At 46.0% G+C, this 23,694-nt stretch overlaps 1 protein-coding gene across 1 annotated transcript in view; it reads right to left on the bottom strand.

Annotated features, from left to right (window-relative positions):
* The window catches only part of LOC104075623 (msx2-interacting protein-like), a 23,123-nt gene extending 1,368 nt beyond the window's left edge, over positions 1 to 21,755 (bottom strand). Inside the window, 13 exon segments of the mRNA XM_009576191.1 lie at positions 287 to 354; positions 357 to 468; positions 1,376 to 1,789; positions 2,358 to 4,894; positions 4,897 to 5,146; positions 5,149 to 10,288; positions 12,783 to 12,883; positions 14,541 to 14,654; positions 15,851 to 15,964; positions 16,545 to 16,670; positions 19,153 to 19,304; positions 20,173 to 20,373; positions 21,599 to 21,755. Coding sequence (XP_009574486.1) covers positions 287 to 354; positions 357 to 468; positions 1,376 to 1,789; positions 2,358 to 4,894; positions 4,897 to 5,146; positions 5,149 to 10,288; positions 12,783 to 12,883; positions 14,541 to 14,654; positions 15,851 to 15,964; positions 16,545 to 16,670; positions 19,153 to 19,304; positions 20,173 to 20,206 — 9,162 coding nt within the window. The 5' untranslated portion in view covers positions 20,207 to 20,373; positions 21,599 to 21,755.
* Between the last annotated feature and the right edge of the window lie 1,939 nt (positions 21,756 to 23,694).

The following is a 23,694-nucleotide window of genomic DNA, read 5'->3' as shown; positions in this document are numbered from 1 at the left end:
GGGTGGGGTGACTTCAAAGGTTTCCCAACTCCGCCATTCCCTTTTCTATGAATGCAGAGTAACACCTACGGCTCGTGACTTGCAATCCGTATTTCACACCCATTGGGACGAAGGAATCGCACAGCTATTACCAGAATCCCAAAATAACGTGACACAAGCAACGAGAGCTGAGGTTTCTGGGAGAAGCGGTGGTTTTTCCACAGGGCTGGTAAGAACAGCCCAGCTTTCAGCACACAGACGCTAGCTCTTCCCAAACACGCATCCTCACCCCGTCCCGACCCCTCACCATCATTCTGCGCGCGACGCCCTCCAGCTGCGAAGCCTCCAGTCGCATGCGCTGAGCGATTCTCAGTCCGGCGCCGGCAGCGACCGGTGCGCCAAGACGTTATTACCGGAGACGAAGTGGAGCTGAACAGCGGCCGTGTCGTTTTTTAGAGCCAAAAGGCCCTGCCAGACAATGGGGTATTTCTGGAAAGAGAGGGAGAAGAAATATTAAAGGCAAATGAAAGAGAGGGGGATCTTAAATCCCGTCTGAGACGCTCATTTGCTTCTGATACCTTCACAGGCAGTTAAGACACCATCGTTTTGCTTTAAGGACTCAGTACAGATATAACACCTTATGGCCCCTCGTACGTGCCGGTCCGGGCTTGGGTTAGGTCCTGCTAAATCAATAATTCAGTCCTTTTTCTTCCAGCTGGCTAAGATGCCTGGGTGGCTCCCTTCATCGTAAGATCAGAGCACTTCCCAGTCTTTCAGCCTCCCACACAGCACGAGGCAGAGCGGGGCGGTTACCAAACGCTATTTTCTCTTTTACAAATGGGAGAATTGAGAAACGGCAGCAGCAGGAAAGTTGCTCAAGGTTATAGGGAAATACTCGACGCTGAACTCAACTCTCGGTTCCTCGTCAGTGCCTGTTTCTCACTATCTCTCTCCTCTTCCTCAGTCTCTAGGCTTTGGGAGAGTGTTTTTTTTTCTTTTTCTTTAAATTAAATACACCATCACTCTCTCCTGCCCGTGAAGAAAACCTTCCCAAGAAACAGCTGACTGTAAAAATGATACAGCACTACCTGCCTGAGCCTGCAGGCTGTTTGAAACAATGAGAGAAACAGGGTCTGCTCTGCATTAACAGCACCTTATCTTGAGACTCTAGGAAACGCCACGTAAACCTGAATACGGCTAAAATTCACCGGGGACAGAAAAAGCCCAGAAAGCAGACAGATGACCAGTCGCCTTCTCTGCATCTGACGCATTTGATGCAAGAGATATCAGATTTTGGTGCTATAGGTGAGACAAGCTATACAGAACGTGATTATTTCTCCCCAGACAAGGAGCACGAGGTTACTCGGCCAGGAGAAGACGACGGAGCGATACTTACTGTTAGAAGCTGAACCATATCCACAGGTCTCTGCGAAACGGGGTGAGGAGACGGCTCTTGTTTGAGAGCAGACTGGGGCTCAGGGCGATTGAGGGGCAGCCCCGGCGGGGCCCCGGGACCCGACGTCGTCGGGATAAACATAGATTGCTTGGGAACCGCCTGAGGTTGGTGCGGTGACGGAAGCTCCTGTTTCATCGAAATGGCAACGGGCGAAGGGTAGGAGGTCTGGCCCGTGTCCGCTTGTGCCCTCTGAAGGTGGACGTGAGGGTCTATCGGTGCCGCATGCCTATTTACAGTGGGGTGGTGACTCTGTTCGGGCCCTGCTGCCGGCGGGCCCTTGGGATCCTGGGGGATCTGAGGAGTCTTGCTGCGTACTGGCTGGCTGGGATGCGAATGTTCGCCCTCCGGCAGACCCTGGGAAGCAGGCGGCGGGGGAGAAAGGAAAGATTTTAGGCCGTTCACTCAACGATAAGGCTGCCAGGACACCATCAGATTGCTGGCGGAGAAATCTGTGTCTCCACGCCACAGCACCAGCCCTGCTGCGGCGGTGCCTGGGCCAGCCCCCCCTTCCAAAGCCACTCCACCAGCCTCTCACACCCGAGAGCTGAAACCGCATCCCCCGAATCCTGCCCCAAGCCCATCCTTAGCCACACCATCCGTCCGAGGACGTCTGACTCATGCGCCACCTCGATGCTGACAATTCTCCCCCCAACACTTCTACGTCTAGAAACCTGTAGGTAGGTTTGAGTCCTAGAGTAGTTAAGAAAACGTGGTTTTTTAGCTTCCTCTAATGCCAAGCAGCATTCAAGCTCCATTTCCCAAATAAAAATAGCTCCTCGTGCTATGAACTTCAATAGGGCTTGGAGACTAACCACAGAGGGCTAAACTCAGCTCCTGTGGCCACGCAGAGCCGTGCTGGGGCTGTAATTAGCTCAAAGCGCTCCAGATTTCAGGTAGAAGAAGAAAGGGTTTTATTTCTCACCTGAGATGGGGTCATGCTCCGGGAAGGCAACCCGATCGGCGAGGCACCCGGGAACTGAGGATGCCCGAGCTGTGCCGCCGTATGGTAATTCCTCATGTCGCCATACACAGACCGATAATCGTGAAAGGAGCTCCCCGCGGGGTGCATGATCTGTACCCCGTGCGGTACCACCACCGGCTGCGTCAAAGGCAGTCCAGGCAGCTGGCTGCTGGAGGGGACACTGAGGAGCCGGGGTTCGCTGTGAGGAGAGTGTGCCATCTTGCCTTCGGAGGATTTTGGCGTCTCTTTTCCGGGCTGCGGGGTCTTACTGACGGGGGGAGTTTTCACAGCCCCTTCAGGCGTTCGGGATTGTCTCGTTTCCGAGTGGTGCTCGCCCACGGCGGCCATGTGCGGGTGCATGATCATCCTCACGTCCCGGGGGACGTTGTACTGGTCGAGCCTGATGCTCGTGGGGTGCATGCGGTAATCCGGCTGCATCACCAGCACGTCGGACTGAACGGGGGCCGGTCCCCGGCACACCGTGGTGTGGTGGTAGTGCATCTCCTCCTCAGGGGCATGCTGAGAAGACAGAGGAGGCATGACTATGTCTCGTATCGGAGCTGGCTGGGGCGTGCTGGATCGCTGAGGTTTGATCTCTATCTGGGGTTGCAGAGCAGCTCTGGGGGAGTGGAGCGCTTCTGGGCGGATGCCGTAAGGGATGCCGGAGAGAGGAGGGGTGTTCATTCTCACCTCGCCTTGGGACAGATGGCCCAGGGACACAGTCTGTGTTACGCTGTGAGGGGGCATGATAACAGATTGCTCGGGATGCATGCTGGATATGTACTGAGGAACGGGAATTCCTGGTGCCAGCATGACGGGGGTACTGCTTGATAAAGCCGGAGACGAGGTACTGCCGGGATGACAAGCCCGAGGGAAAGGCGACGGCGAGTGCCCGCTAGTACGGGGCGAGTGCGGCTCCTGTTTAGTGACCCCCAAGTGGGAAATAGCCCGGTCGGTTGGGGTGCTGGGTCCCGAGCTGACGTGGTTTGCTTCCGAATGCATTTTCCCAGTGAGGGAAGGGTGGTGAGGACTAACTCCAGGACTCAAGTTGGAGGGTTGCAGAGTCTTGGTCTCCACTTTCAGAGCAGCTGGATCGGACTGTTTTTTGTTCACAACCATCTGGTTGTGGACAAGTACGGGTGGAGTGTTTACAGTCTGTGTGAGGACTTTACCGGGCTGAGACGCTGGAGTCTGGACAGAAAGGTGGGACGAGTCGGACTTCTCCAGCGCAGTGCGCTCTTGTTTAACAGAGGAGATGACGGGCGACGTATTATAAGGTTGTGTTCCTAGTACCAAAGAAGAATGGGTGGAAACAGTCCCGTAGCCCGCCGAGGTCTGGGAGCCTTTCGGCGTCGGCTGAGATGGCGTGATAGGTTCCTGTTTAATCTGAGACTTGGACACAGACTGCTGAAATTCTATGTCGACAGCGCTGGCTGGGGGAATCTGGCTGATTTTGGCACTAATTCGCTGAGGGCCTTCCGTCTTCTGCCCCGAGTAACTCAGAAGCACTACGCCTTCCGAGGTGTTCACCCGCAGCCCTGGACTGGATCCAGTCTCTACAGGCCTCTCCTCAATAATAGACATCGATCCCGGATGAAACCTACTGTTATCATTTGTGCTTGACCTCTGCTTAAATTTCGGTGAGGGGGCGTTGACGAGACACGTCTGGGTTTGGGGAGCTTGCTTCACCAAGGTGATCCTCGGAGCCTCCTCCAGATCCACGCTGTGGGGCATCCTGCTTATAACAGAAGTAGCTTTGGGAGCAATCACGGTACTTATCTTTTCCTTCTCGCTGAACACCGGTGCTTCGGCCACCGGTGGGTCCAAGGCGTTGGTGACGGGAACTGCCGGCTTCTCCTCTGAAACCGGTTTTATGGCCTCTACCGCCGGGTGGAGGGGTGCCTCCTCCAAACGAGGTGCGCTCACCGGCTCGGCGTGCGTCGTCGTCACATGCGTGGAGGTTATGCTCGTCGCCGAGACGTATTTGGGCTCCATGAGTATCTTCCTCAAAGTGCTGGAGTTTGTATCGATATCCGATGCCTTCGTATCCGGTGGGAGAGCGGGCGGGGGCGTGGAACGGGCACGGGGTTCCTCGTGCCTTACCATCCACTCTGGCACCTTGGCAGCGCCGGAGTGAAGGGAGACGATCGCAGCGGGCACCGGGGTGGGCAGCTTGGCCGCTGGCGCAGGGACGGCAGGAAGGGCTGCATTTGGGGCGCTGGGCGGCGTGATGGGCGCGTTCTCCATGGGCGACCGTATCTTGAACCCGCTCTGACTCCCCTCGTCGAGGGGAACCGGCGGGGCGGCCAGGTCCAGAGGAGCCGGAGCGGGCGTTTTCGGAGAGGTGCTGCTCTCAGCTGGGGCTTCGTCCACGGCCACGATATCAGCGGCCGCAGCCTTGCTGGCGTCGGAAGCGCTTGGCTCCACAGACGCCTGAGGCGCGATTTTAGTTTGCTTTTCCTCCTTCGAGGCTTCTTCGGGTTTTGTCTTTTTTTTTGGGGCGACTTGCTCTGCACCCTCTCTGGCTCGAAGGCGTTGACTTCAGCGGCGTCGCCCTTTCTGCCCGTGCTCCTTTTGCGCCTCTGCCGCGTGGTTTTCTGACGGCCCTTTTCCTTCCGAGCAACTTCAGCCTCCTGCAGGGTCTCGGCCTCCTGCGCAGAGTTGGAAGATTCGCTGAAGCTGACTTCGGCCTCCTTGCTCTCTGTCTCTACCGCCGACGGAGCAGAGCTGGGAACCGGCTGCACCGTGCCGTGGGCTCGACGGCAGCCTCAGTTTCTAGGATATTATTCACTGCCTGATCAGTCTCGGGCTCCATCTCCTCCCGAGGCGACGGTAACACCAAGGGCTCTGCAGGGATTTCAGCTTCCGATTTTTTTTACGTCGGGGGTGCAGGAAAGCTTTCCGTCTCCCCAGAAATATCATTGATGATGGAGCCAATGGCCGCTGCCAGCTCCGTTTCACTAGCCTGATGCGCGGGTTTATCTCCTTCCTCCTCCTGACGAACTTCAGGCACATCTGCCGTCGGCTCTTTATAGGTGGCAATTGACGGAGGAGTTTCGGTGAGTTTTGCAATATTCTCCACAGCCTGCTCAAGTTCGATCTGTTTTGCTAACTGGGCAGCTTCGGGGGACTGCTTTGGTTCCCGCATCACCTCTTTTTCCGTTTCTGGGAATGAATCTTCAACCTCATTCTTAGCAAAATGGGGTGGCAAGATGTCCTCTTTTTGGGGGCTCTTCATTTTGGCCGGCGACACTGCCACCGGCTCTGCCTCCTCATCAGCTGGCCGCAAGGCACCCTTGACTTCGTCCACATTGAGGCGTATTTCTACATTTTTGAGACACACGGATGCTTTATCTACTACAGTTTTGGTATTTTTATACCTTCCCCTTTTGGATTTCGTAACCTTTTCTGGCACCGGCTTCTTCTCAATGATCTCAACCGTGGGGATTTCTAGCTGGTTTTTCTCTGCATCCAGTTCTTTCCTATCACGTTTCTGCTCGCTCGCTGCCGGCTCTTTCTCAGTGGCTTTTGCTTTATTGCTGTTGTCACCGACGCTCGATTCCTGACCGCTTCTTTCAGCAGCATCTTCAGATTCAGCTGAGGTATCGGCTTTCGGTTCGTTCTTCCCTTTCTTCCCCTGTTGGCTGGTAGCAGCTGATGAGTGACTGTGTGTTAGCTTCTGGGATCTAGGAGACCTCCAACCTTCTGCAGGTTTAGGAGCCTCCACAGCATCTTTAGTTTCAGCCTCCTCCACCTCTTGCTGTACTGGTTCTGTCTTTATTGGAGAGATGTCCTCCTCCGGCTTACGGCGGGTTTTCGGAGGTCTTCCCCTCCTTGGGGTCGTAGGAACAGTTGTCACCGTTTCCTGTGGTTCCTTTTCCCCTCTCTTCCTGGTGGATCTAGTGACCTCCACGGAGTCCTTCACTGGAGATGGGCCTTCATTGTCCCCCGTGGTAGCGTAGACTGACCTTACGTTTCTGCGCCTAGTCCGGCCTATTGGCAAGCTTGGCTCCACGTTTTCCGGCTCTGCAGCAGAACTAGGGGATTTAGCAGCATTCCTCGAAACCTTCTCCGCCTCCACTTTCAATTCGGAAAGCTTCTGCGTCTCCCCACGAGGAGAGCTCGACCTTTTGAGTTTTTCACGGTCAATTCTTTCGCTCTTCCTCGTGACAGGCTTTTCTGTGATGTTAGCTGCAGCCGATTGCACGGGAGTCTTGGAGCGTTTACTCTTGTAGGATTTTTTATCTTTTACAACAACCGGAGGTTCGACTTCCATGTCATTGTCAGAAACGGGCGGCAGGACCTCAGCAGCTGCCTCTACCTTTTGACTCGCGCTAGCATCAGCGTTGGCAGAAGGCGAAGGATTTTCTTCTTTAGGTTCGGCAGCCTCATCGGACTTCTGCACTAGCTTGGGTGGAGGTGGAATCAATTGGGCAGCTTCAGGTTCTGGATCTACACTGATGTCTGGTTGGGAAAACGAAGCTCCGGGAGTGGGAGGCTTGGTATCCAAGTATGAAGGATGCTCTGTTGCCACAGCATCTTCCTCCGGTGCCAGGGTTGTAGCGACAACTTCTTTACTAGCTTCTACGACCTGCGGGGGTTCGGTTTGCTCGGGTGGTTCGATTTTGACAGGAGCAGCAAGTTCAGGAAAAGGTTTTTGTTCCTCTGCTGTAGAAGCAGTTTCAGATGGTTTTTCTTCTTTTACAGAAGCTGTTTCCACCGCTATCTTTTCGTTTGCTACCTTCTCAGAAGCAACCGGTGCTGGTTCCTGTGGTAGGACAGTGACCGAAGAGGGACCAACCACTGAGGAAGTTTTATGTTCTGGTTCTTTAGTATCAGGAACCGTTTCTGGTGTTTTCGGCCTGTTTTCTTTATCTTCCTGTTTTTCCACTTCTTTTGGTTTCTGATCTTTTTCCTTTTCTTTCTGCTGCATTCGTGTTAGTTCAATAAATCTACTGTGGAAGAGAACCACCGGTTCTTGCACCAAATCAGCCGCACTGTTAGTCCCATCGGAGGAAGACTGTCTCCCATACAATCTACCAGAAATGAAGTCGAGATCATCATCTTTTCTTTCTAAATGCTGAAGGCGCTTGGAGTCCTGTTCAAAGATTGAACTATGCAAAAACCGAGAAGCGAACAGTTCCTGTCTCTCTTGTTCCTCCTCTTTATGATCTTCTTTCTTATCATCCAGTTTTCCACCTTCTGAATCGGTCCTGATTTTTTTCTTTTTCATATACCAAGATGGAATAGGTCTCGGAGCTGAGTCAACCTTCTCTTTGTCTTTATTGTTTCTAAAACTAGCAAATCTTGAATCCCAATCTAGAAAGGACCAGTTTTCTTCTCTGGATGAAGAGAGAGATTTAGCTCTTTCAAGCAAGGCCTTTGTGTCTGGTGTGATTGTCTTGTCCAACGCAAAAGAGTAGAATTTGTTTCTTTCTAAGGAACTTGACAGTCTTTCCTCTCTTTCACGTAACTTCTCTTCTCTGTCCCTTAATAAAAAAGACAATCTGGAACTCTCTAACAGGGACGAAGCTTTCGGGGAATGGGGCTTATTTTCACCATCATCATCCGAATCTGAAGGCACCTCCCCGGGTTCCAGGTCTCGGACAGATCGCTTGCGTATGCTGTCTCTTTTGACAATGCTGCTCGGAAAGCTGATATCAACTCTACCAGGCTCCTGCTTCACTTGTGTTTCCCACCTACTCGAGTCATCTTCAGAACTCAACACGGATAGTTTTATTTTTGCCATTTCTGCCATCTGCTCCCTTCTGCTGGAATCGTAAGGATTAAATTTCAGCGAGTCCTCCCTCACAGTCATGTTGGCGTACGAAAGACCCTTTTCTTCTATTTTAGGTGACTCTTTGGTTTCCTTCAATGGCATTAGCCGCGGAGAATCGAGCGTGTCGTCATCTTCGTGGAAAGGGAAGTGTCTGATACTAGGAGAACAGGATGTCCTTTCGGAGTCCTCACTCACCTGACGAGAACTTCTGTAGTTTCTTTCTCTTTTAGTGCTAATTTCAAAGTCAAACTGGTCAGTCTTTTTCCTTTTACTTGGTGGAGAGTCATCAGTGACGTCTTGTGGAGGTTTTCCCACCTCGTGGACCAAGCTCCGTCTTTCATACTCATCCACATCTTTCTTTGGACTGCCAAACTTCTCAGACTTCGCTATCTCCATTTCCAGCTGCTGTTTTAACCTGCGACTTTGCTCCATTTGTTTCCTGTAGCTTTGCGTGTGGTCGATGTCAATGCCAATTTTCTCCTCCGTATCAGTTGACTGAGGTTTCTCTTGGCCAAGTTTATGGTCAAGTGTGTCTTCAGGAAGACCAGAATAATTCTTCCTTGCGTCCTCTCTTTCTGTTCCTTGGTCGTCTAGTAGCTGTACCTGTTTATGCTGGGGTTTTACTGGATTCAATTTTTTAGAAGAGAGTTCCTGAACTTCCACTGGTTCATCGGCTGTCTCCATTAGCCTCGCCTGCAGATCTAGGGTGGGACGCATGCCAATCCCACCAACATTAAGAGTCTCCTGAATTTCTTTGGGACTAGTAACAGGAATAAGTCTTTCCAGTTTCAGTTTTTTAGATTCCCTTTTAAGCATCTCCTTCCTCAGGGGTTTTCTCTCCAATTCTCCTTCCCTTAACATTGTCGCTTCTCTAGAGGAAGCCGTTGCATCAAGCTGCTTTTTCAAAACCATGCGTGCATCTTCCTCATCTTGGCTGCTTCTTTTTACTTCCAGTTTTTGCCTGTCAGGCTTCAGATTTGCATCGGCAAAACGTCTTTTACGAGCCTCCAACTTGTCTAAATCTACCGCGTTGGCCCCCTCAGAAGTTTGCTCTGTCTTCAAGTGCTTTTTGGGTTTCAGTTTTCCCTCCTTATCCACCACTTCTACGTGACTGGCAAGGGCTTTCTCTTTTTGTACCTTGGTTCTGACAGGTTCCAGTTTAGACTGATCAGACTTGGTTTGCTCAGCTTGAGATGTCTGTGTTTTTTGTTCAAGAAGCGGGGACTTCATAGTGTCATTGTCAAGCTTTGCTCTCAGTTTCTCCAAAGCGGGCTGATCAATAACTTTCCCTTCCTTTTCTTTTACTCGGGTCAAGACAACGCAGGGCATGAGTTCCAGGCGGTTTTTAGCTGTCCCTTCTTTGTCACCTCTGTCTTTACTTTGTTTACTATTGCCCTTCAGTTTTTCAGGGCTGGGCTCTCTCTCATTCTCTTGATCCGTTTCAGAAGACTGAGAGCTGGGTGAATGGATTTTTGCTTTTCGTTTTTGTTTATCAGTTTTCTCCTTTTCTAATTTTTCCGGCTTTTCCTTTCTTACCAAGCGTTTCTCCTTGTCGACTCTCTCCTGGTCGAAAGCACGCTCTTTCTCTGTTTTTTCGTTTTTTGCGTAACGTTCCACACGGGCTTTGTCAAGCTTGTCGTATCGTGGAGGAGACAGAGAGCTGCAGCTGCCACTGCGATCCGATGACCTGCTGTAAATCCTCCTCTCCGAATCGCTCTGCAGCCTTTCCGATTGCGAGGGAGACGCTCCAGGGCTCTGCGGACGCCTGGAGTGCGTCGGACTCTGGCTCCGTTCAATCGGTCTCCGTTCGTGGTCTCTGTCCCGATCGGATTCAAACCGTTCCCTCTCCCTCTCTCTCTCCCGTTGCCTGTAGCTGTACTCCCTTATGTCTTGCTCGTACGGATCGCCCCTGTAATCCCTGTACTCGCGTGGGTCATCGTAGTATCGTGGGTCATAGTAGTCTCCTTGGTAGGGATCCCACTCCGCGTAAAATTCTCTGCCTCGAGCTGGGTATTCTCGCCGAGGATCTTCAGGATACGTCCCTGGAGTCCGAACAGTCTCGTAGTAAGTACGATCAGGGGCATATTCGTAAGATCCTCTTCTTTCATCTCTGCTAAATATAAGAATAAACAGATTAGTTTTCCTTCTCAACCAACGTACTGCGTTACCATGTTCTTTGCTATGTAGGGGAATCATTTTACGATAATTTCTTTATACGCGCATCAAAGCAACTGTGCACAGCTTCATACAGAGATTTAACAATAATGAATTGATGCGCAGTGGATTAAATGCTTTGTTAGCTTATCAAATACTGTATGCAGTTAATTGGTCATTTCGTGACAGCTCTGCCAAGTATCTTTTCACCATCCTCACTGCTTCATTTTTGCCAAATATTGCATTAAGTTAAGGTAAAACCTATACAGCACCTGTGCACCCACGCACAGTCTGTCATGGGGAAGACCACCCCACCTCAAGAACCTGAAACCTACGTCTGAAACCATGAGTCAAATAAAAATTCAAGGTTCCATTACTAAGCAGTAAAGTGGTAATAAGATTTCTTTTAAAATCCTAAACCCTGTAAGTGACCATTTAATTCCAAAATGAGCTCTTTCGCTGCATGTGACATGCTGACGTTGCCTATTTGCAGTAAGACCAAGTCAAGAAAAAAAAATCAGATTGTTTATGAGATCAGGTGAATTCATGGGAAGCATTCACCAAAGTAAGTCAAGCAATTAGTATTATTATCTGAATACCTCCAAACAGCAAAAATAAGCCATTTATAACACTGAACAGGCCTCTTTGGCAGAGGGGTGGCATAGAGCTGGTCCTCCAATTCTCCACCAGTACAGAGTGTTTTGCACACTCTATTTCACATATGTTTATTTGGCTTCACAGTTTATGTTTTACACTAAAAGCTGACAGCTTCCACATTTTAAGAAATGTACAAAGTTGAAAAAGAACACAAAGAAACAAAACAGGGAGGACAAAAAACTCATTCTGTAAGCGAAGTGGGACGTTGTGAAAGGCAGTTGTGAAGTTAAAAAAATGAATCACTGTTTTTGTTTGGTTTTTTTGTGGTTTTTTTTTCCCTTTGAGTCCTATTTAGACTGGCTACAACTACAACCTAAGAGAACCTGGTTAGTGCAGATCTTAGCATCATTGCAAGGGACCGTGAAGTGCCAGGAGGAGCTCGGAGGAGGACTAGAAGATGCAGTATTACAAGACTCACTGCAGAGCTCGCTCAATCACTCCATGATTCATTATTCCTAAGTATCTCGTAATGACTGTGTAAGCATAATGACAGAAAAGAAAAAACAAGACTAACGTGTACCCATGTATCACGTTGTTCCAGAAATCAGTGTTCTACTCAGAATTATTTCACGGTGAAGACAAGCCCAGCTGACTCCTGTGCATTAAAAGACATCTGATAATGCACTTCTTTTTTCTGAATTTGGTGTAGTTCAGAGGAAATCATTAGTGACTGCTTGCTGGCACATCACAACATCTGGCAAGGACTGGGGAACGCACACATTTATTGCCATTATGCAAATCCTGATTGCCAAACCCTCTTTGCTTTTAAAACTGGCAATTTTGCATATATGTTAGATCAATCTATTTTGCTGCAAAAAACCATTTAATTTATCCAGCGCCCAGATACAATCAGTGTCACGCTGGGCTTATTCATAGGTAAACCAGAACCCTAACAATTAAGCCAGCCTCTGAAGGTAATAAAAATGCACCCACACAAAAAGAAAATGCTTCCCTTTTCAGCCTTCACCGTAGTCATTAGCAATAAAAACACGGATGTTTATTCAGCCACGGGAGAAAAAAAAGCACAAAATGCAGAGTGCTTCTGTGCCAGGCTGCTCTCAGCCAGGGTCTGCAGAGATAAGTGGCCATGCAGGGAGAACACAAGCCTTTGCAGCATGTGCAAAATGGCCAGACACCGTCATGACAGATGCTGCAGAAGGACATCAACATAGAACACATTTTTCATGTCAAACAGCAAAAAAACCCCATTGCAGCCTCACTCGTATTTTATTATTTTATCAAGTTAACAAACTGAACTGTTGAAAAGGGGTAGGTGGAAGACCAAATTTTACTCTCTGCTCAGCAGATGAGCAGCAGTAGTTTATCAGACTATATATACACCCGTTAACATATACATTTCTCTTGAGGGTATGGGAAGGCATTACAGAGAAGCTATTCTTTGCATTCCTAAGAAATGATGAATGACTCACAACTGTGTCCTGGTGACCCATCACAGTAACCAGATACTAAATATATAGAGCACGCAGACAGCCGAAACCTCCACCTAAGTGCGAATTTCAGTAACCGACTACACGTCAGACGTGTGATATCCTGTCTACTTTAATCTGGACAGTTTAAGTCTGACCACCTAAATTTGTTTAAAAAAAAAAATATTGAAAAGGTAACAGATATTAAAAATATGCTAAAACGTTGTTAATAAAACTTTAAAAAGAAGGATAAAGTTGAGAGGAACAAAAACAAGTGTTTGTTTAATAATTACAGCCTGAAGAAAGTTTAATTGCACTTAAGACGATACTGGAAAAATAAAAGACTGTAATAAAGATATTGACACATGCCTTCTTTCTGCCAGCATTTCATAAAAGTCTCTGATATCTTGACCCGTTTTCTCCATGGAATGATAAAATGCCAACTGGCTTTCTCGATTTGCAAAGTCCACCTGAAAAATAAAGGATAAATCATGTTCAGTGTGAGTAACATCCATTTTGACATTTCACTGTCTGCTGCAGAGTCTGAAGATGGGAGCAAAACTGAAATCGGGGATAATAATATTTAACAAAAAAAGAGACAAATGCTTCTCAGGACTGGCCCTACGCATCCCCAGGAATAAAGACCTTTCTCTCTTAAACTCAGTGCAGCTGCGTGGAGCTATATAACTACCTCCTTACTGGGGTATGTTGTAGTAGCTGCCAAAACAGAGGCTTCTGTTCAGTAAACCAGCAAGAAAAATACACATTGTTATTGTGGTATTGACGTTTTTAATACTATGACTCCAATTACAGTTCCAAAGTCCCTTTCATCTCAACGCAGTGCTACAGCAGGTCAATATTATTCATCTATTTCAGACTCCACGTTATTTGCCCAGGGTTATACAGCAAGGCAACAGCAGGAACAGGAAAGGAACCAAGCCTCCTGAATTGCAGCTCCCTATTCTAGCTACTCCAAGAGTTGATGTTTTCTAGCCAAGGGTGACAATATTGAGAAGCTAATGGCACAGCCGATGCAAAAAATTAAGGATTAGAAGGGATTTAGCTACGTGTATGCCACATAATGCAGTATTTTTACATTCTAGTTCCTCTTTTTTTTTTTTAAATCAGCCTAGACATTTGTATAACCACAGCAGTGGAGCACAGACATACACGCATCATGGGTGCTGCTTATTCCAAAGTCGCTAAGTAGCAAGACCCACAAACACAAGATACGAAACTTTTAAATGACCACGCATTTTACTGCATATAAAGGCTACTTATATTCAACCACCACGCTTAGAAACTACAGTATATCCAACTCCTAATCCCAATGGGTGTGAAGTTGCTAGGTTAATACACCAGATGAGAGATCATGCTTGAAATCATTACCCACTCTTTAGGAGAGAAGAAAGGAGGAGGAGGAAGATAATTCAGATGGTTGGCTGACACCTCACGTCCCCAATTAGTGGAACTGATGGGACAGTCGTAACAGGTATTACCACATTCACCCAAATCCAAGACATCCCTGTAAATGTTAAGTGTTGCTCCAGGAAAAAGTACTTTCTATCTATTTTTTTAAGTAGTGTTTTAAATTATTATTTTTTTAAACCTGTTACAAGGAAAGAGCTGCTATTGCAAGAGCAGATTGCATGCTTGGGTTGCCGTATCCCACGACTACAGTGTGCAAGCCACCGCAGATGGCCTCGGACAGGTCAAGAGCCTGGACATCAGCACGGAGCAGCTGAAATGCAGCGGTGTGTTATCCCGGAGGGACTCACACCCTCAGATTTCACTTCTCTAACATGGAAACGGACAAAAGTCTGCCTTGGATTTGGGTAAATGAGGTAGTAACACGGACACCAACACTCAGGAGCTTAGAGAGACAAGTTCAGTGAAACAAACGGCAGAATACTGGAAAAGGCTTTATAAGTAACGGTTCAAGATACCCTAACATCTTGATAAGCCGAGTATAAAAAAATTAGTTTCAGCCTTTGATGTCTGGGACATAAGTGTCCCGCTAAGTATTCCTTTTGACTGGCAGTCTGCAAATGCCAGCATTTAAGGGGTAAGGCCTAAATACAATTTGTTTCTCTTTTTTTTGTTTGTTTTGGAGGTCATTCTGCACACCTTAATTTTATTCCCACCGATTTTCCTCCCCTTGGTCTCTTTTACAGCTGCTTGTGCATATTCAATCTCATTGTAGAGAACCAGGGCCATGCCTTTTAAGCGGTCAAACACCACCTGTAAAAAACAAAAAAACAAAACAAAAACCAAATAAGAGCCTCATCCACAGGACTTAATGTCAGTCCCAACAAAATCCTAAGTCATGAGGATACCAGTAAGAAAATAATTTTTAGCAAGGTAAATTTCCAGGCTTTTCTGATGAGGCATATTGTAATGAAGAGACGATAAAAGGACACGGGACTGCTTTGAATTGTGGATATTGTGGCTTGAGGTATATTATGCCTTTATTTTGTTTTTCTGTATTTTACTTTTAATTTTTTTTCTTTGGTGACTGAGTTTTGTCATTTCTCTTTGTTTACTTTTAGTTTTTTGAAAATTTCCAATGTGTTTTAGGGGGGAAAAAAGGTAAAGGGAACATTTAATCCCAAAATGGAAACAGTTTTTGTTATCACAGTCTGCAGTACCACTCGTCTGTTGCTAAACGCCCAATTTCCAAATATTAGCTTCCTTTAGCAACATAAACTTGTTATTCAAGGAACAACAGCTACAATAAAGAATGTCAAAGCTGCAACACGAACCCACAAAAATCCTTTAAGGAGGCAAGACCCTGATCCTGCGAAGATTTACACACGTTGCTTAACTTCAAGCACATCAATGTCCAACAGAAATACACGGGACAACTCACACGCTTAAGTTTAAGCATGTGCATAAATCTCTAGCACCGGCCCACAGCGGGGCAGGTAACGCACTCCCCCTGTGCGATACGGGTATGTTGCACAATCATTGACTTTCTCTCTTCTTTCACGTACTTTTGTCAGCGTCACTATCCTAACTGCTTTTAAAAAGTCTTTTTTTTTTTGGTCTGATGAAAAAAATATAGTTATGTCTAATTATGTAATTAGCACGCATGAGGGTAACTACGTAATTAGACTGCTCTTCCTCCAATGTTAGCCTTCTAAAGAAATTTTGTTGGGGAGAGACTGTACTGCACAAGAGCAACAAATGGTTTCCAATACTCATTATCTCGGCTCATTCAAAATACTTTTTTTCATTTTCAAAGCACCAGAAGCGACTGCTCTACGTATCGGATCAACAGGATGCAAAGCTACAGAGCCCTGTCGGCCAAATTACACCCCAGAGAGAATTTCTCTACCTGAGCGATAAAGCGCTGGACAGTCGGGGTTGAAAGGACAGGATGGGAAGAAAGGAAGACAGTAACAACTTCAAACCACACGCCAAAGCCTCCCACCTACCTTTACCACAGGCCCGTATCGGCAGAAATGTCGAGTTAAATACTGATCCGTAACGTTTGTAGAAAGACCATCTAACCACACGCAGTTTGTAGGCATGCTCTTTCCAAAACCCAGCTGAACACAAAAGGGCAAAACTTCCATCAGTACAATTCACAAGCGTTAAACTAACTGAACAGAGCACGCCTAATTAAAGAGTTATTTGAAGAAAGCTAGTCATTTGTACCGATTTTCTAAAATTAGCATCTTGCGCAGGTGCAAGCAAGACAAAAATCAAATAGCAATTAATGAAAATAATTCTGCATGCTTAAACAAATACAGTGTTTGACAACATTTGTTTCTTCTACAATTTGAATGCTTTTGAAAAGTGACAGATTGACAGCTCTGGGGACTGACGGCCTCTGTTTATCATCAGTACTGGTACAGCTTCCCAGCATGGCCTCGCCAGGTGCGGACCTTCAAGGCCAGGGAATGCCAGTCTCCAAGTCTACTTAATCCTGGGGCTCCTTGCTGAGACAGCCAACAAAAACGCTGATTAATCCTAAATATGGTGATGGTTGAAAGCATCACGCTCTAATCTGATCTACGCATTAAAAAACACCTTTCTTCCATAAACTATGCTGCTGCAAAATAGCCTATGATGCTGTAAACTAAAGTAACAAGGAGAAGGATACAGTCCACGGGAGGATTTCTTTACCTTGAGCCGGTTATTTCCAAGATATTCCCCATCCATCTTCTTAATTGCTTTACACACACTTGCAATATCACAGTACTGCAGAAATGCATACTGAGGAACACCGTTCACTTTCTTAATGTCAATATCCTGGGGAAAAACACAAAACAGAACAATCGACAGTCAGAAACAGGCTGAAAAGGACATTCAACAATGTCAATTAGATCTAAGTGGACTTTTTTTTGAGAGAGACACATGGCACAGCAAGCGTTCTTTAATTAATATTTTCTTCAGAGAGAGGATTTAAACAATAGTAGGCAGTTAAAACCTTCACTGTTCTGCTGTATCTCATTCAACAGCAAAAACAAATCCTTACTGACGCAGGGAAAGCTCTTCATAATGCAGATTTAAAATTCAACCCCGCAGAAGTAAGCCTGACTTGATCAACAAACAGTAGCTTTAGTTTGTTAATATTACGTCAAGAAGAGACAACTCAGAATCAAACAAATACAGATTAATTTTCGCTCGCAAAGGCTCAAAAGGAAACAACTTGCTCCGATCCTCATTCCTGAGCCAAGAGGCAAGCAGTGTTTCTTTTCCAAATAAACATGATCCATCCTGTTCCTAGAAACAGAAAGTGATGCTGGACTCGTCTCTTGAACCAACTTGGCACTGACATGGCAAAGGCAAAAAAGATCCTCGACTTCTATCGCTGCTGGTATTTGATCCCAAGCCACCACCAGCCCATTCAAAAGTAAGTGCAGTCACAAGAAAGCTACGAAAGCCTAATAAAGGCTGATTTGAAGCAATTTTAAAAACCCAGTAAGCTTGGAGTTGACATTTGGTTAACATTCAAACTCGGCACTGGTACTAGCAAATGTACCGAAAGCCTCTGAACAAACTCATGATATTATGATTCATTCCGAGCCGAAAATAGAAGGTGGAGTGTTTTGCTTTATTTGTTTAAATAGCACAAGCTTCCTTTGTGAGCTACATGCCAACGCCAGCACATGAATTTAAGCACAAACGTTCCAACATCCAGGAGAGACTAATTTCATGGTTAATAAATTTAGGGACAAGGCAGCAGTTTGATACGGTCTCACCCAAGAGCTCTTTATCTGGGAAAACAGAAGTAAACAGGGAGATTTATACAACTATTAGACTTCTATAGCCCTGGCCCAATGATTTAAGTGGAATACTAATAAAGGACTACGTTTCCAAGTGTCTGAAGTAGCACGACTGCAACCATGGCAAATTGTACTTGACCACTCACCCTGGGCAAGCAATTCCTTCTGACAGGCCAATAAAATATCATTACTTTGCTCATTACCCATCGGAAAGGTTATAAAGCTGGTCCCTTTTGCACCTGAGCTTGTAAGTTTTCATGGAAACTGTGCAAGGCAGCACTGCTGCCAAATTCTGACCAATTAATAATGTTGACAGAACAGCACTATTTCACAGAAAAGCCAATTTACAAGACAGTGCACTACTACTGATAAGCATCTCTATCAGGACAGCTCTGCTGGTATAACATTAGAAAAGGGTTTAAGCCACAGACACTGCATGAATTCAAAAATCAGTGTTGATGTCAAGGATACAGCAGAGACTAGATGCAGAAGAGCTGCCAGACATCATAAAATGTACATTTTTTATTTGGCCCCATCATATATATATAAGCACACCTCCCCTTCTTTTTGGGGGGAAGTACGTATGGGGTTCCTGGTATGCGTGACTGACACCTCAACAATTACAAAAATATTTCAGAACAGAACGAGTAAGGCACAGCATGTTCATAAGCAGCCACAGCTACCAGTGAGTACATAAAACTATCAGTGCTGAAGCCCAGATTCAATTAATTAAACTGACTGTGGACAGTTACTTCACTTTTCTGGAAAATTTCTCTTAAATGCAATATAAATTTAGGGACAAGGCAGCAGTTTGATACGGTCTCACCCAAGAGCTCTTTATCTGGGAAAACAGAAGTAAACAGGGAGATTTATACAACTATTAGACTTCTATAGCCCCGGCCTAATGATTTAAATGCAATATTGATACGACTTGATAGAAAGTGGCATGAGGAGAGGAGAAGGGGCTGACTGCTGCTCTATCTCCTTCAGATACACCTGCTCAGCTGAAAACCCAAATCCCACATGTGTTATCACTAACCCATCTGCTCTGCACCTCTTCTGCCCTATTGTCAGGGCACAGACTGTGACAGCTGATGGCTACTTCCACACGCAGCAACTAAACCCTTTGTTTCAGAAATCAACAGGAAAGTGAGACTTCATAGAGCTGCACTGATTCAACGTGAAAATAACACCAGGCATATTTACATCCCAACTATACCTAGTTAGGCTTTTCTGCAAACGCTCTGAGCTAGCAGAAGATGCATTTCTGGTAAATGCTCCTAGGACTGTTTCTACCGTTAAGATATCCCCTCAATACACGTGTCCTAAGATTTCACTCTAAACGCAAAGAAAAGCTTTCAGGTATATTCCAGCAAGATGAATGACTCAGATTATTATATAAGACTGAATTATCTGTCATTGACACTATGATTTACCACTGCGCGTAGCATTTTACAGGTCTGTACGGGCAATCACACCCTACGTAGTACAGAGAATTCACATACCACTATTCCACCAAAGCGCTGGAAGATGTTGCGAAGGTCATGGTAGGTGGTGGTTTTCTCCAGGTTGCCGATGAAGAGAGTTCTTGTTGCTTTCGGGTGAAACTCATCTATCCTTTCATCCAAAGGACGAAATTCATTCTCGCTTTCTGTTTCTAGAAGCAAAAGAGAGCAAGAAATTTATAATGCACGGAGGTGTTTTTCATGTGGGTTCAGTTCACATCGATTTATTTGTTCAAGTCTACTTCCTGACGAGCAGATACGATCTGAACGAGAGTAACCAATGTCTTTGACAAAAATACACAGTACTGCACTTGTGAACTGTGTTATTTACATGGAATTTCAAAACTCCGCATCACACCACTGGGTGAGTGCTGAAGAATTTGAGCATCCTCAGGTGAAAAGCAGCTGCATACTCCAACTGCTTCTCTAGAAATTTTTTTCTGTTAAATATCAATGCCTACCATGAATTCAAATAAGGCTTCACTGTACTTGGGGGGGAACAGCACACGGAAGAAGTTTGTTTTCACAAATCAATTTTTAAACAAGCAACTGAAGTACAGACTGACAACCACGTGCTCAATGCTGTAGTTTTCACCGGTTGGTCATTCGGGCTATGCTGCCTTAGCCTCAAAAATGCAGCCATCGTTAGCTGTTTTAATTAAAAGCAGAAAAACCAAGACTGTGAGGACTCAGTGCTATGCTTACACCACCCACTGGCTTCTGCTCCGCTGAGACATGGAAGATGAGATTGTTTCTTCCAGCAGACAGCACATCCCACTGTTTGAGAGAATGGCAGGTTTCCTTTGAGGTTTCAGACTGGAACTCTCTCCCTGTTTGACCTAAGAGCATCCACTCCTCCTGCTCTGGAATTTGTTCTGGCATATTTCCCAGTTTCTTTAAACTATGTTTCTGCAGAAAGGCAGTTTTAACATTTCTAACTCCTATGCTGCCTCTTTACAACAGCCCGTGAATATGCCCAGAGCGGTCACGCGTCCAATGCAAGAAGGGCATGGACCTTACCTGGTCCTATCCAGGCCGTGACTTCGATCTGCATGCCAAAGAAAAGTTTTCCTTTTGAGGCATTCAGTGCTTTTTCCTGGTCCTCCTGCTGCCGGAAGAACACCAGCCCATACCGTTCCTCAGAAGCCCCGTGAATCTGCACCGACGTCACCTTTCCGTATTTCTTGAATTCGTGGAAAAGTCCGTCTTTAAGGCTTGTATCTAAACCAACAAATAAACATTAGTAGTATAAAACCGTATTTTTTACCAATTTAATAGCACCGTCAAAGACACGAAGAAATCTGATCTTCCTTCTGAAATGTGACTTCACCCATTTCAACCTGAATCTCCGTGTTCACAGAAGTGCCTTTTTAATTGTGGATGTTAATTTTGCCAATGTCAAAAGCTTCTGGCTGATCTTCCTCTTTGCCTCGATTTTTAAATCCAAGAAACTATACATGCAAGGTTTTACATCACTAAAGCTAGCAGTGTATGGTTATTACTTCTAAGAGACATCCAATTCAAGATGAAGAAGAAATAAACAGTGTTGCTTCATTAATAATCCCACATGGATACTGCATAGAGCAGTTTTCCAAAGATGGGATGAGGCACCTGGAACGGAGATCAAAGTTATACAGCATTCAGGTCAGTCAATTCAGAAAGATAACTAGGCAGATCAATGACATTTTGCAAAATCTAACTCACGACCACACAATCTGCCTGGGATCTGTGGGGCATTTACCTCGGCGTCACGTCACTTCAAGGATGTTACAGAAATAAAATCTATAGAAAGAATATCAACATTGTGAGGTATGCTGCTCACAAAGTTAATACATATTATTTTAATTCAGCCAGTGCCTTTGTATCCATGAATTATGTTACAACTGTTTTACAAATGATCCCATGCTGGTTTTTAATGTGGGATCTCTCCTGCATTCAGCACAGGTAACAGAGTGATTGTGTGCACTCCTCAGTGTGTGGTTTCTTGCATTATTTACCATGCAATATTCAATGCCATTACGAATATGCTCACGGGGGTTTTACAGCACTCAACACTGCAACAGAAAACCCTGAAGTTTTTGTATTAAAAAAGAAACTGAGGCATGGCAAAAATAAATGGTCCAAGTTTTAAGTAAAAAATTTGAGATGCTTCAGGTTTTTCCCCAGGGAAATCCACACTACTGTTTCAAAGCATCAGCCCCAGTAGCTGTAAGTGCTCAAGCCCAAGGACTCAAGCTAGGGGCCTGCAGGATGTCTCACAGATGGTCACTAATTAAGCAATTTTCCCACCGTCACACAAGAACCGAGGCAGAAGCAGAGAGAGAATCCCAGCCTCGGAGGCAGCACGTGGCTGCCATGTCAAAGACACGATAAAGGTTATTTAACCAGTCCCTAACCTGCTTCCTATTCCTTTTTTCCCCTATTTCACTTTCCCAAGTGAATTTACCTGTTGAGCGCACTGGAAGATTTTGAACCTTGATCCCAAAACTTTTCCGGGGTTCATCTTTCTCCAGAGATGGAAGCAGCTGGGACGCGGGCGCTGGGACGGCTGTGGACTGAACTGACCGTGCTGGGGACTCGTCGCTCGAGCTGCTGCTGGAGTCACTGCTACAAACGGCGTGAAGGAAACGACAGATGAGTGCACGGAGATGCCGAGGCACCAAAGAGCTACGGGTATTTTAATTAAAAAGCAAAACGGCAGAGTTTTTGCTCGTCTACAGGCCTTTCTCTCTCCTTTGCTTGATGCAGAAAACCCAGTTTCTGTAACACAGCCCAGTTACACGCAGGAATCTAAGTCATTCTACAAATATTCTCCTACAGAGTCCTCAGAGGAGACAGTCAAGGAAACAGAATATGGGTAAAATGTCAGACAGATCCTGTTACGCGCCGTGACAATAGCGGAGATTTAATTAAGTGTAATACAATGTTGTATCAGCTTAGGAGCTGTGTGGGAAGACTGGAGAAATACAGAGAGGGTACACAGGTCTGCTGAAGCCTAAAAATCCCTCCCAGCACTCTCATATACAAAAAAGAAATATTATCGTGCTCTCAGGCGCCGCTGTCAATCCAAGAGTCGACCCTAGAGTTCTCCTTATTGCCTCCTGCACATCTTTTAAAGAAGATCCATACCTCTGACGATACGAAAACTTCGTGCGAGAAAATCATGGCAGGTTTTTGCTCAAGAATAACCTAGGCAATGTATGAACCAGCAAACATTGTTTACAAGCTCAGCCTCGATGGCCAACTTCAGGGTATGAAGAATTCAGACCCGAGAACATCTTTTATAAACAATAATTATGGCAGAACAGGATTTGCATGTTAGATCATACAGGGAGTCAATCTAGTCCACCAACTCTTGACGGTGCAGATTGTTAGATGCTTCACAGGAGAGTAAGAAATACATAGAATAATGTTATTGAAGCTTGCCCAGTGGGGACACGTCATCTTCTTCAGTGGCTGATTTCTTCCCTGAGGCACGAGGGCTTATAACATCGCTAAAAATAATTTTGTCTGACATAACCCTAGAGACTCTCATTCTCCATTACACAAGCAGCCTTCTAAAAAATTCTGCTGGAATTTTAACTCGGAGGCTGGAGGGGGGAGATCTGCCACGTGCAAAAATAACCCCGTTAGTTTTAAATTTGCTGCTTTCGATTTAATTTTTATGTTTCTCTCTATATCTTATCAGAAAAATGATAAGCAAGTTCATCTTTTTCATCTCTTATATTATTTCATAGGCTTCTTATATTCCCGCTTTACATTAAACGATTTAATTTTTCCAGTCTTTTCTCAGGGAAACCATTTCAGGCTTCTAATCATTTTCATGATTTGATTTTGAGACCTCTTCTACTACACCCCTTTTTTGCAGGCGTACAGTTTACATAACGCCAGGGTAACAGCGACAGAGTCATTTTTCTTAAAACATTCCAGAAAACTGCTTTTTTTTCTGAACATCTTGGCGCAACGAGAGCTGTGGCACATTACTAAAAGCCCCTGGGCTCTGTCCCCATTATATTTGGAGGCGCAGAAGAGAGGGCAATCTCTGTCCCAAAATGCTTACAATCAATCGAAGGAGGATATAAAACCACACCAGACCAAGACAAAACCAAACAAAAAGCTCAAAAACGCAGAAGTAGTAATAAACATGAGAAACTCTCCTCCCAGTCTCACCCTCTCCTTACAATCCCCCCGTCCAGTTGACATCGAGCCGCTTCACACGTTGGTGCCTTTCCCACACACTCTCCTCCTACTCCTCCGTCCCTGGAGTAGGAAGTTCAGCGTCGCTTTGGGAGAGGAGAGCAAATAAAGCCATGCCAGAAAAGGAGTGAAAACCTGAGCTCTTCCTCCCACCCTCCTCTTCCGAGGCGGGCTCTGGTACATGCTCGCCAAGGGGCAGCCGCCCTGCACCACCCAACCTGTTAGTCCATATACAGTAATGTTTCCCCTTCCAATCTACAGTCCCTTGTGTTTCTCAGCTCTGAATTTCCTACCACCATGATACCCGTTCACTGCCTTATTTTTCTTCCGAATTGGTAAACTGCC

This window comes from Fulmarus glacialis, unplaced genomic scaffold (assembly GCF_000690835.1).
Source record: "Fulmarus glacialis isolate BGI_N327 unplaced genomic scaffold, ASM69083v1 scaffold18764, whole genome shotgun sequence".
Lineage (NCBI taxonomy): Eukaryota > Metazoa > Chordata > Aves > Procellariiformes > Procellariidae > Fulmarus > Fulmarus glacialis.
This window is presented reverse-complemented; position numbering and strand designations above follow the sequence as displayed.